The 13,696-nt window shown below is 39.6% G+C and overlaps 1 protein-coding gene across 1 annotated transcript in view; it reads left to right on the top strand.

Annotated features, from left to right (window-relative positions):
- Positions 1–2,736: 2,736 nt before the first annotated feature.
- Positions 2,737–13,696, top strand: part of ttbk1a (tau tubulin kinase 1a) — a 35,725-nt gene continuing 24,765 nt past the window's right edge. The window contains exons 1-6 of the mRNA XM_063882823.1: positions 2,737–3,223; positions 9,193–9,351; positions 10,832–10,979; positions 11,316–11,389; positions 11,720–11,860; positions 12,764–12,868. Coding sequence (XP_063738893.1) covers positions 9,244–9,351; positions 10,832–10,979; positions 11,316–11,389; positions 11,720–11,860; positions 12,764–12,868 — 576 coding nt within the window. The 5' untranslated portion in view covers positions 2,737–3,223; positions 9,193–9,243. The remainder of the gene's footprint in view (positions 3,224–9,192; positions 9,352–10,831; positions 10,980–11,315; positions 11,390–11,719; positions 11,861–12,763; positions 12,869–13,696) is intronic.

The following is a 13,696-nucleotide window of genomic DNA, read 5'->3' as shown; positions in this document are numbered from 1 at the left end:
GATTAAAAATATGAGCAAAGTAAAACAAGACAGCAAACCTAATGATACATGTATACATTAATATATATATATATATATTGTATCAGTTGTGTCGAGTATCTCCTCTCTGTGGTCAAATGAAACATGCAAAGTGCTCTAATAAGTCCTACAGATGAAAACAGCTGATGGGATGTGGACAAAAGCTCCAAAAAAGCAAATAAGTGAAGTTTAAATTCATTGTTTTGTTGATAATATGACAAGAGCTGCAGAAGTGAAGTGTACATTTACTCATGTACTGTATTCAAGTACAGTTTAGAGGTACTCGTGTTTCCATTTGATGCTACATGATATTTTCTAGTGTGTTGCATTCATCTGACAGATAATGTTGCTGCTTTCTAAAATACTGCTTTTGTCTATGATGAACCTGATGTGAACAAATACTGAATTGCTTATGATATACATGAAGCTGGAAATACATGTATACTTTCACTACATGGTGTGTACTGTACATGAACAGACTCCATGTCAACAGGGGGCGCTATGGAGCTGCAGCTCTAACATGCAGGGGGTGTGTGTGTGTGTGTGTGTGTGTGTGTGTGTGTGTGTGTGTGTGTGTGTGTGTGTGTGTGTGTGTGTGTGTGTGTGTGTGTGTGTGTGTGTGTGTGTGTGTGTGTGTGTGTGTGTGTGTGTGTGAGATGCTGATGCTGTAGAGATGGAGCAGAGGGAGTGGAGGAGGAGGATCCTGCTCGGCTCCGGACAGAAAACAACATTTAGGTAAGAAAACAAAAAAATAACACATCAGATAATGTTCGAATCTGATGATGGCAGGGAAACATCGAGCAGGAAACCGAAGCGACTTAATGCTGTAGACTCGGGGTGTGTGTCGGTGTCGGTGTGTGTGTGTGTGTGTGTCGGTGTCGGTGTCGGTGTCGGTGTGTGAGTGTGTCTGTGTGAGGCCACAAGCAGGTTGTTGGATGAGAGGCAACAATCGATCGGATTGTTTGTGTTTTTATTGAGAATAAAGGGCTCCTGCTGCTCCGGTACATGTTAATTGGTCGTCGTTAGAATAACATCAGGAAAGGCCCAGCCGTGAATGGGAGGGTGAGGCGTTCAGGTGCTGGTTAAAGGGTGGGACTGAGCAGCGCCGCCTGCTCTCTGTGATCATAAATAAAGGAGCGTTAATGTAAAGTTGGAGACAATAAGTTCTCCCCACAATGTCCGCTCGGTATTCCACAACATGAAATAAAAAGACTTAGTTATAAAGCCTACAAGATGATATACAGTAAAATATATCCAAATGTTTAACAATATAAAAGAAAATCTTGAAGGTTATTAAACATGTTGGTAGTTTGTTTACAGTTGGGGTATTTTTACACGACCTGAAATAAATACAATAGTTAAATTAAACCATAAAATATAGAATGCAAAAAAAGGAAATAAAATAAATACAGTTCAGTAGGCCTACCGTAATATCAAAACAGCTATACAATAAAATAAGTAAAATAATTATATTTAAAATACAGTTAAAAAGTTACATAACATGTTAAATATTCATGCAAAACCTACAATATAGAGTAGAATACTAATAAATGAAAGCTCGATGTTTAAATATAAGTATACATCAAGTACCATAATATACAATACTGTCATATAATGCAATAGAAAATCAAAATTACATCTGAATTCTAAAAAGGTAAAAGTAAAAAATATATATGTATTAAAGAAAACACTATTTAGAGTAAAATAAAAAGAAATCTAGTATTAAAACATTCTAATGGTTAGGTGTTGGTTTGTTATACAATAAAATAGAGATGTAGTTTAATTGATTTGATTAATCAAGTAGTGAAGTGGTGTGTAAACAGCGGGGTATAGCTTTAAAAATGTCCCGATACAAATCAATGCTGCAATATATAATAAAATATCAAGACATGTATATTGTGGAAAAAATACAATGAAACAAAAAAATTAACAGGTTGGAAAAGTTGAGAAATGCAGCAGAAGCTCTAAACTAGAATGATGTCAAGCCAGGACTGAGACACTTTAGTCAAAGCTTAAAACTGAAGGAATTTTTGGAAGTTAATTGTGAAGCTTTTTCAGGTTGTGCAAAAATGAAGAAGATCGGCTGACTTAGATAACTATAGAGATTGAAGCTGTTCCTACAATCTAAAATGATTTAACATCAAACACTTAATCAGACTCAGCCAAAAGGAAAACCGAGTTATCTGCTGAGAAGTAGAGAAATAAGTAAAAGCAGTAAAAGGGAAAACATTATAATTTAAATAGGAATAAAGTGAGCAACGGTGCAGACACAGAGGAAGATCATTTTACATTTTCAAGATTTTCTGACATTTGAGATCATTATAATTAATTTGTTTAGAAAAATAACGTTACTGATATTGAAAATAGGTTGCAGCCTTAAATAAAATAAAATCCTATTAAACAAAAAATGTCCTGTTCCATTTTAAATATACATAACATATTATTACAAGTAAAAGAAATCTAATAATAATATTAAATATTAAAATTAAAATGATTACCTTTGTCAGACAAATTCAAAAGTGTGTGTAGACTATATCAATATTAAGCTCTACTTTTGATTGATTAACTAGAATTTAAATGTTGGTTAAGTAACTTCACCTTTCATCAAGGTGAGTTTTATTTTGAAATCCTGCACCGGATGTTATGTCTGTGTGCGGTGACGTTGGTTTGGTGGATGCGGCTCTGCAGTGCGGACAAACAGGCTGGAGCCGGAGAACCTGACTCCCACAAAACCGCTTCTGCTGACAGCCGGCCAGGGTCAACCTCATACGGGTTTATGCATATGCTTCTGTCCCGGGTTTAACTCCCGGATCCCGGTCCTGAAGGAGGAGGACCAGCCCGCATCCTCCCATCCTCCTCCTCCTCCTCTTCCTCCTCCACCTTATCTGCAGAGAACCGGAGGAGGACCAGGGCTGCAGGTTTTTTAACGAGCGCTCCTGGACTCCGAAGGGACATTATTTTTATTTATTTGTTTGTTTCTGGTTCTGGTTCTGCAGCGGGTGTGTTCTGCACCTGGTTTGTTATCTGGGGGACTGTAATTTAGAGGAGAGATAAATGGTGGTTTAGTCCTGCGGGAGACTGAGGCCCAAACCCCGGCCCCCCTTTTAGAGGAACGGTGGGTTTTCTGGACCAGGGCGTTTTGTGCCGAAATAAAATCCCAGATGAAGATTCCCAAAAGGCGGAAAAGGAGCGGACGGTGCGCCAGGTAGGCCTGATCCGGACCAGGTCTGGGACTACATGCATCTGTGTGTGTGTGTGTGTGTGTGTGTGTGTGTGTGTGTGTGTGTGTGTGTGTGTGTGTGTGTGTGTGTGTGTGTGTGTGTGTGTGTGTGTGTGTGTGTGTGTGTGTGTGTGTGTGTGTGTGTGTGTCCCGCAGTGATGCGTTAACCCAAGTGCATTTATTCATCCTGCATCAAAAGGGAATTTGGGTTTTGTGATCACTTACTAGACCGGGACTGATCCGGGTTGTGTCTCTGTGCTGATCTTTAATTCATAACTCGGGTCAGTCCGGGCCAGATTTATTGATCAGCAGGATGTGATGGTGCGCATGCGCAGAGTGCACCCATGACTGTGCACTGCAGAGGAGAAAGATTCAATATGGGTGATGCAGAGAGAGAAAGAGAGAGAGGGAGGGAGGGGTAAACCTGGACCAGAGCGGAAGTGTGTCTCTGAAATATTCCTTCTTTTAATTTACAAAAATAAATCCAACTTTTTTTAGCAGAGCAGGATATTTTTAACATTATGTAACCAAGGTTAAATATGCAGATTTTCAGTCTGAAGTACGGAAGAACTTCAGTGCCAAAATTAGACCCTTATAAAACATGATTACAGTGAAAAATGGGCGACAACTAAATAAAATCATCCAATACAAATATTAAACATTCAATAGACAAGAATATCTGTGTTTACATTTATATAAATTTGTGGAGTGATCTGAAATATCTTGGTTGTTTTGAACATTGCAAGTTCTAATCGTCTATAAAAGCAATTACTTAATGTAGTTAATATAGTATATATCAAAGGTTAAATATGCAGATTTACCGTCTGATGTACGGATCAAGTTCTGTGCCTGAATCAGGGCAAAATCAATTACAAAATACAGATTTTCACAAACTTAAAACCACAAAACACCACAAGGACAAACTAGATATAAAGACATGAACAACTTAATTTAACTTTAAATAAAAACACTTTTGCTGATCATAGATTTATATGTGTGCTTTCACCCTTTGTTTGTTTGAAGACAGTTAAGTTAGAGTTCATTATTTGTCCAGAAACAAATGTTGTTACCATGCAGAACAACAAAATATCTGAAATGAAAAATGTAAACCAAAAACCAACTCTGTAACAATTTGGTTTAATGGCAAAAACTTTGAAACAGATGACGACAATAAAAAACTCTTCACATCTGCAGCTAAATCAATATTCTGTATTAACTAACCATCAAATATACAGAATATTTATGTTTTAAAAGTTTTGGAGATTATCCGCTTAATTTAAATCATATTTAACGTTAAAAAAAACACTAAAAAGTGTTGTTATATATTCTTTATTTGTTTATACCAGTTATGTAAAACAAAAAATGGATGTATTGTTTTAATGATCGTTTATTTACCTCTTGCTTTGGGGTTGGGAAAACAATTTTCTAATATCTAATAATTCTGGGGGGATTTTGATCTGTATCTTTTCCTGTTATTAGTGGTTTTATAATATGTTCAGATTCTGCAGGTGTTTCTGAGCCACAGATACCAAATATGAAACTGTTCTGTGGATATTACTGTCTCTTATTGTCCTGTCACATTCACCAAAACACTTTGAGCATGAAGCCTTGTTTTATGAACGCTTTTCCCCTCACAGCGTGAACTGTTGGTTCAGCAAACAGGAAGTCATCACACTTAGCAGCTTGTCCTGCTAGCGGCTAAACTATTGAATTAAATAATGTATTATTTCTGAGAACCACATATCAGAGGGAGTAAACAAGGACATTAAGAAGAAGCTCAGACAGATGTTGAGACTGAAAAAGGCTAGCATGTTTCCAGTTAGCTAGTGTGTTAGCGGTTAGCTCTCCAGTTAATCCAGCTGAGGGTGTTTTGCAAGTGGTCTCCCTTATTGGCCGGAGGAAAACCGTAGTCCTAATAGATGCTAATGCAATTTGAAAAGTTTATGGATCAGAGACATTACTGATCAAATTACCTTATCCAAAGCAATCTCCTCCGAAAGCGTTCATGTATAATTGCCAACACAGCCTCCATAACTATCGACCGGGATGCAGATAAAAGGTGCAGAGAAAATGGAAAAACCTTCCCAAAAGAAAATACAACCCCTAATCACGAAGCTTCGCATTCGTTCAGAATAATATCATCAAATCACCTCTCTGTTTGGCAAAAATATGGTAGGGCTGAGCCATAAGGAAACAATGGCTTACCAAGCTAGCTAGCAAAGTTATCGTTCACATTAGCAAAGCATGACTCACTGCTCAATCAACCCGATAGAAATGAACAGTGGCTTTGTTTCAAATGTTAAACTGCTAGTTATGACTGGTCCCACCATGTCTGATATTAAGCCAAGATGGCGTCCGATTAGTGTGAGAAGTGTCCAGCGTTCCACACCCAACTATTTTAACGTTATTAGAGCACCATTACTCGTAGTGCATTTTGCCCTACTTCACACTTCACAGTTCACACTGGGATGCACTGTAAATTGAGATTCAGCATTACTACCAGCAGCCCTTCGCTGTGTGCTGAGACCAACGGCTAGCACATCTTAAACCTTCAATTTAAAATAAAATAAAATGTTTATTTACTCATTAATTTAGATCTATATATTGCAATAATGGATCGCTTTCACAAAATCCAACACTGAACCACTGTGCTTAAGGTCTGGAGTCTCCAATATCACTCGACTTCGTCCTCCGGGAGACTCCGGGAGTTTATTCCCGCAGGAGAACTGAACGTGTTTTGGTGAATGTGGCTTCACGGTGATAAAGCGTCGCTTCGGTGATATTTGCTGTCTGAGGATCTGAAGCTGTTGTTCTTTAACCCGGTGTATGAAGGCGTGTCCCTCCATGCCCCACCCGACCCCCTGTGATGTCACTGGTGGGGCCTTCCTCCTCTTCCTCCTCTCCTGGTATAAACTGTGCCCTCTGTTTTGGCTTGTAGGCTAACACAGGAACAGGAAGGGTTTTGTCCCGCTCAGGATTTGTTGTAAGCCGTCAGGTTTTCCGGGAGCTCAGAACTATGGTGAGCTCTGACTGAATCATCAGATAAAAAAAAAAAAACTGGAATGATGCAAACCCGGCTTCTGGCAGATCACCCCTCCCCCTCCCCCCTCAGTAACAGACTAGTAGATGTGTAGGTGGTGATGAAGAAGAGAAGAAGAAGAAGAGCAGACTGAGGTTTGACGGTAGAGAAAGTGTCTGTCAGGATGTTTCTGATCTGCTGCTGAGGCGCTGCTGGACCTCAGAGTTTCTCTGGTTTGCACTTGTGATCATTATCAATATCGCATACAGACACTGCTCAAACATACTGTAGGTAAAAAGACAACATGGTGACTCAGGAGAGGATAAAAACAGTAAGATGTAACACGACATTATAAAATACTGCGTATTTATATGATGTTATTTCTTACTGCATTTCACAATATGAAGCCATGCTATAGCTTTAGGGATTTATGCTGATCAACATTTGGCAAAAAGTGACTCGTTTTATGAAGTACTACAAGACTTAAGACATTTTTATACTCAAGAACATATTATAATGTATTGTTTACTATATATTTCTATACTACCATAAACAAATACTGCACTACACTTTATCACACTAAAATAAATCTGGTTTTTGTAATAAGAAACGTTTTTGGCCGTACTATTATTTTGTAAGATATGAATAGAATACTATATTCTATACCATACCATACTTTTGGTTGTTTTACATTAACCCCTCTATACTATAGTGTACAAATACTTTCCTATATTGCATACTCTTTACTACAAAACATGATATGATGTAATGCTCATAACACTATGAAACTTAACTATATTGTAATGCAATACTATAGTACACCAAAGCAGCAGGCACAACAACAACAACAACAAAACAACATGTTGTCAGACTTGGTGTTGCAGTGTATTCAGAGGAGCTCTGAGGTCCCGCCCTCTGCAGTGATTGGCGGCTCAGCAGCGTGTTGAGGCCTGCAGCGGGTTTCACTACGTCTCCAGAGCTACAGTGACTCCAGCTGCTGGCGGCTGCTCAGCTGATGATGACGGTGCTTCTGCTGCTGCTGCTGCTGTGTAACGCAGCCGTATCACTGCAGCTGCAGAGAAGCCTCCTCCCCTCCTTCCCAGTCCGTCCAGTCCTCTGTGAGAGCTGGTCTGACTGGAAAAACAGCGGACACTCTCCATTGTATCTGCAGGCCGCCTGAGCTCTGCATGCACTGATGACGGCCCGTGGCATTGCATGCAGAACAGCATGGTTTGGGGACTGACATGCATCACTTTGAACTTCAAATTTTCCCCACGAATCCACTGAAAACTGACGACCATTCATGGCAGACATGTTGTTTCAGAGCAAACAGTTATCAAGTTAGGTTGCAGTGCACTGAAGGGACTGACAGGTGTTTGCAGGCAGCTGTCAGAGGGATGTTCAAAGTGAGGAACCTGCCTTCTGATGTTAACAGGGCCACCACATCCTCCTCTACTAATCCATATTCAGTGTGAAGGAACAGAGTTTATGGTTGTCTACTTCAGATCAATCAGCTCCTTCAGTGCAATAATTAACCCACGTTAACCAACCGCCACATTGTAGAAGCATCCAAGTCTTTGCAATGCCGGTGAAAACGCTTATTAGCCTTTCTGCAAATAATATTCAAGTCTACAGCTACCGCTCTAGGCTCAGGCATACTAATATTAAACCTTGACTGTAATATGTAATGGCCTAATGGACCTTCATTCCCTTTTAGTGGTCTCCTAAGGCAGAGTTAGCTCCCAAGAGATTTGGTTTCCAACAAGCTCCTTCAACTCAAAGAAAAAGTGTTTCTAAACTTTTACCCAAACTCCAGTTTACCAGTCTAACCATTTCTTTTATGGAGCTTGTTTAGAGTGGACTTGGGGGGGGTAGACCACCTGTCAGGCCAAATTCAGGGCAAATAATTCCCCAGCTTTCCAAGTTTAGAATCAAGTTACTTTGAAATTATTAGGAAATCAATCAGAAATAACAGACCCATCAAACAAGGTGTTTCTTAGGCTTCCAGTCGTTTATTATTTCTGATACTCAGTGCTAATTATACACTTCAGCCAATCAACAAAAGGGCAATACCAAGGCCATAACAGTATCAGTACCTCTGTAAATTGTATATGTAAAATGATATTTTACCATTTAATGAAATCCTCTTCTCCTTCTCTCTGAGACATATGTTCAGTTTGATATCACAGCCAGCAGCTTTTTAGCTTAGCTTAGCATAAAGACTGGAAACGGGAATCAGGAATTAACCTATAAGTAAAGTTACGTGACATACTTAACTACATAACAAACAAACTCACTGATACATGGACATTTATATGAAAAGACAGCGTGGAAACGTCCAAAACTGAGGATTATTTTTTAGTTGGGAGTGAGAAAGATTAGCAAACAGACATGACAAATGATAGCATTTGAGCATCAAACCTCGGAGAGAAAGAGGGGGAGCCAGTTTCCTAACATGTCAAACTATAATTTAAACTTAATCAATTGAAGTTTCCAGATCTGCCTCTTATAGTTCAGGTGGATCATATTGGAGCGAGCTCCTGTGCCATGATGCTGATGGTTGTTAGTTCATTCGGTCGATTAGGAACCAGAGCGTTTGTGTCTCTTTTGGGAGCAGTCGATTGGCTGTCGGGCCGTCCAGCAGTCAGGATGAGCGCAGAGTGTCCGGCTGCTTCCTCTGCACACATGATATTTGCTCCAGTTACTGCAAATACCATCACACCCCCAACCCTAACCCCCCCCCACCCCCCACCGGCCTGTAGCCTGATCCAGCTGAAGAATGGCTTCTAATGGCAGCCAGCCATCTCTAATGCCTGTTGTTATACTGGACTGCATTGGGGTTTAGACTGGGAGCCTCCCAGTACCGAGATGGTGTGTTTAAGGTACTGACTGTTCTGCCTCCCTTCCCCTCTCTGTCTCCCCCCCCCCCCCACAGATAAATGGCTCTTTTAAGCTGGGAGCTGCTCGAGTTCTGTCTGGCTGGCAGATGCAGTGCCTAGTCCCCGGCCTCCAGGACAACGCCAACATGAACGGGACGTCCGAGCAGGCCGACATCCTGCCGCCCAACTGCATGGTCAAAGACCGATGGAAAGTGGTGAGTCAGGAACCCCCCACCTCTCCCAGCTCACGTTACTGATTCAAAACATTCGCATATTATGCTCTTTTTCAGGGTCATATCTGTAATTAGTGCCTCTACTGTGACATGTCTCCATGCTTTCATGTTCAGAAAGCTCTTTATTTTTCTCATACTGCCTGTGCTGCAGGACCTCTTTTCACCCTCTGTCTGAAACCAGAGCCCAGTCTGCTCTGATTGGTTAGCTGTATGGCTCTGTTGTGATTGGTCAACAGCTTAGAGATGTCCCACCCCTTAGACAATCACATACAATAACACACCACACTCTTCATTACCACTTGAACATAAAACACATTTGACTTGATTCTAATAATGATTAAACATGAACTGAGATGGATAACCTGTGTTTTTAAAGACTGACTAAAGACAAAGTGTGTCATTGAATCATTAAAGACTAATCCATTTAAATATAATGTCTCTATATAATTCATATGAACAGCCTCTGATGTCGTCTTTTTGATTCTGAAATAAAAGTTATATAATGCAGCTCCTGTCTCGGCCAATCACATCGCAGCGTGGAGCCTGCAGGGTGTTTGCACTTCACTGATCCATTTACTGTCTGAACCACTGAACCGTCACAGAGCTTTAACATGCATGTATATAATATATATACATATATGTGCAAACTGTGTGTTTGTATAAGGTGAGATAAGGAGTAAAACATGAGGACAAAAGATAGAAGTAGAGAAACTAGAAAAGAAGGTCAAAAGGAAAGAAATATGAACAAAATATTGGAGATAGGAGAAAAAGAGCTGAATGGAGGAAATAAAGGGAAGAGAGGAGGATTTAAGGAGAGAGGGGAAGGTTATTTTTCCTTTCTCTTTAAAACTTTTTCTTTGAACCTCATCTACCTATCTGAAAACTCAAGCTCTTTTCACTATAGAGAATTCATTTGCAGCCGGAAAGTGAAAGAATGAACGGAAGAGTGTGGTGAAAAAGAAAAGGAAAAGGGGATTAAGGGGGTAAAAAGAACAGAGAGACACACATCAGGAAGGTTAGAGGCTAAAAAATGAAACAATGACAAAGATTTAATTGAAATTCAAAGGCTTTATTGTCATATGGGTTAGGGTTACAATAGTGGTGCAGTTTTGGTATTGTAGGTTCCTGCTACAGTGCAACTCACTCTAACAAGAGCTAATAATGCAACAAGGAAGAGAAATATGATTCAAGAGAATTGCGCAAGGAATGGATTATAGAGCATTGAAATAATGGGGGAAAAGAAAGATGTGAGAGAGATAAAGAAGTGGAGAAACAAATAATGAAGAAGGGATGAAAACTATTCAACAAACAGCTGTTTTCAGTGAAGAAGCTTCAATGTGTCTCCTAGTTTCCAGCTGAACCCAGAAGCTTAAATCTCAGTTTTCTTCCCGATGATTTCTAGTTTGATGAAAGTCTTTGTGGCTCCAGTTTTAAAGTTGTGACTCCTGCGTCCCGTCCCCAGCTAAAGAAGATCGGTGGAGGCGGGTTCGGGGAGATCTACGAGGCCTTGGACCTGCTGACGCGGGAGAACGTGGCGCTGAAGGTGGAGTCGGCCCAGCAGCCCAAACAGGTGCTGAAGATGGAGGTGGCGGTGCTGAAGAAGCTGCAGGGTGAGGCGCCTCGAACACACCTTTTAACCCGGATCATACAAACATTTAAATCAGAGGACAGAGAGTTTGGTTTTGGCAAATTAGTACTCAGATATATTACTTCGGAAACAGTAATGTATTTGTGCACAAACCTAAAAGCCCCTCATTCCTTTTACTACTGAATTAAAAGTACAGATCTATCAAAAATAATTTCTAATTTTCTGCTGAAGGACTAATTAGGGATTTCGGATTTCTGAAGTGTGCAGTGTGTTTACAATCTACCAGACGTTGTGTCGCATTGGAGTAATTGACAGTGTGTCAGATTTGATTCTTTAAATATTTCCTTTTCATTTCCAGGTAAAAACCATGTCTGTAAGTTTATAGGCTGCGGGAGAAACGACAAGTTCAACTACGTGGTCATGCAGCTTCAGGTGAGTCAGAGTGCTCTTACACTGAGCGCTAGAGAGGCTTTTATTGTGAAGGATAGAAATCCAGACTCGACAATGATAGATTATTTTGTTAGCATTCAACAACCTTTTCTGTGGTGCGGTTCTCATAGTATTAAAGACATAGAATTATGGGAATTGTAGTTTTTAAGCGTCAATCAAGTGGTTATGCAACTTTGTCTGAGATTTTTTCTAAAACACATGAGGTGCATTTAATGTGCTGACAGCTTGTTTACTTCCACTGCAGTTGCTCTCTATGTGGTTATGCCAGACTGTAAGGGTCGTTACTAAGTGATTTTCCTGCTGTTGTTGCAGGGGCGTAACCTGGCCGACCTGCGGAGGAGTCAGCCCCGAGGCACCTTCACCATGAGCACCACCCTGCGGCTCGGGAAGCAGATCCTGGAGTCCATCGAGGCCATCCACTCAGTGGGCTTCCTGCACAGAGACATCAAACCGGTACGAGGAGACCACTTCTCTCAGCTGGCATTTATTTTTCTACAAAGGTCATTTACAGAGGGACATTGTTGTTTTATTTCTGAGGCTTCACACGTCATGTCAAGGGAGGGAATTGATGGATTTGCATTTTATCCGAGGACCTGATTTGCCAAAACTGTATCCCAATTCAACTGGATAGAGATCTTATTGTGTATCTAAAACATATTTATAGGAAAGAGGGTTTTTTTAAAAATCAGAATGCATTTCGAATATAAAGCAAGAAATGATTAGTATAATAATATTAAACGCACATCTAAGATACAAAGAAACAACAGAAAAATGGCAATTTACAAATTCATCGAGTGGAAAACTAAAAAATACCTAAAATAAAACAGTAAATAGGCTACAATATACTACCCAATTTTTTGATTAATAAGAGAGAACTGCCACAGAAAAAATGATAATATTCTAGAGCCTTCTGCCAAGTTTTTATTCATGGTGACACATTTGTTTTGTGGAAATGAATTAATTAAGGCTTAATAAGCGTACTGCATGGAAGCTGAGAAAGCCTGAGTTTAAGTGAACACAGTTTTGAAGCTCATTGGTTAAAAGTAAAAAGAGCCGATAACAGCGGAGACAGGATGTTCGTGCTGAATAGATTTACATATTAATGAGCCGAGCTGGAACAAAAGCTGCAGGACAAACTGAGAGGAGTGTGGAGGAAGAGGAAGGTCAGGGTGAGGAAGGAAAGGCTGCTCGGATTCATCATTGTTATCAGCGTGCTAATTAATGTGACTCAGTCTGGATCAGGACTCAGACAGTCTTGTTACCTAAATTAAACTTTATTGAAACACTTGGTCACATTTCACACATTGAGATTCTCTAAGAATAAGAGCTGATGAGTTTCTATTCTCCTTCCTGCAGTCGAACTTCGCGATGGGCCGGCTTCCCTCCACCTACAGGAAGTGCTACATGCTGGACTTCGGTCTGGCGCGGCAATACACAAACACCACCGGAGAGGTCCGGCCGGTAAGAAACTTTATCGACAACTTCTGCGTCAACAGTAGCACCAGAGAGGCTGAGAGCAAACTCGTATTGAAATTTATTTTTAAAGGAGGTTTTTTCAGGATTGATCTCCTGTTGTTGCTGTATGGAGGACTCACTCTGCCACCAAGAAAAACAGATGAAAATTTAGAATGAATAAAAATATAATTTGTCATAAATATCTTGTAATTTGATGTCAGCGCGTCTTAAAAATGAGGTTTTTGTAGATCATTTAAAATGATCTCATAAGTATGACATTAATCAAAGTTATGAAATGCAAAAACATTTTACCTTCTGGAAAATAAAAGACAGAATGAAAAAAATAGACACTTAAATAAATAACAGAAGTGAAATATGAATTGATGATTTATTTGTTCACTGTCATAAGATAAAAGGCATTCTTTAAATCAAACACACAATTATTGTTTGATTAATCCGATTTTGAGTTCTACTCGAAAGTCAAGTGGATACAAATATTGAGAAATAAAATATAAAACTTAAATTTACATTTATAATATTGGCAATTGTGACTTTCAAATTAAATCACAAACAAGAAATAAAACATATCTTTTTTATTTGTAATTCTTCTTTTATTTCTAACTTTTTTAGTGTTCTTCCGCTCGGAAAACTAACTCTCTCCTCTGCGTTATTCTACACTAACTCTATATTATTTGATCTTTTTCCTCATCTTATATTATATGGTTGGGTTTCTTTGAAGCCACTTATAAGATAACTGAATTATGAAAGCTAAAAAAAAGCAGGCAGACAGGGTGTGTTCACTGCATTGCAGTACATGACTCCAATAGATGTCTG

The sequence above is a fragment of the Eleginops maclovinus genome, chromosome 5 (assembly GCF_036324505.1).
Source record: "Eleginops maclovinus isolate JMC-PN-2008 ecotype Puerto Natales chromosome 5, JC_Emac_rtc_rv5, whole genome shotgun sequence".
In the NCBI taxonomy this organism is placed as follows: Eukaryota; Metazoa; Chordata; class Actinopteri; order Perciformes; family Eleginopidae; genus Eleginops; species Eleginops maclovinus.
This window is presented reverse-complemented; position numbering and strand designations above follow the sequence as displayed.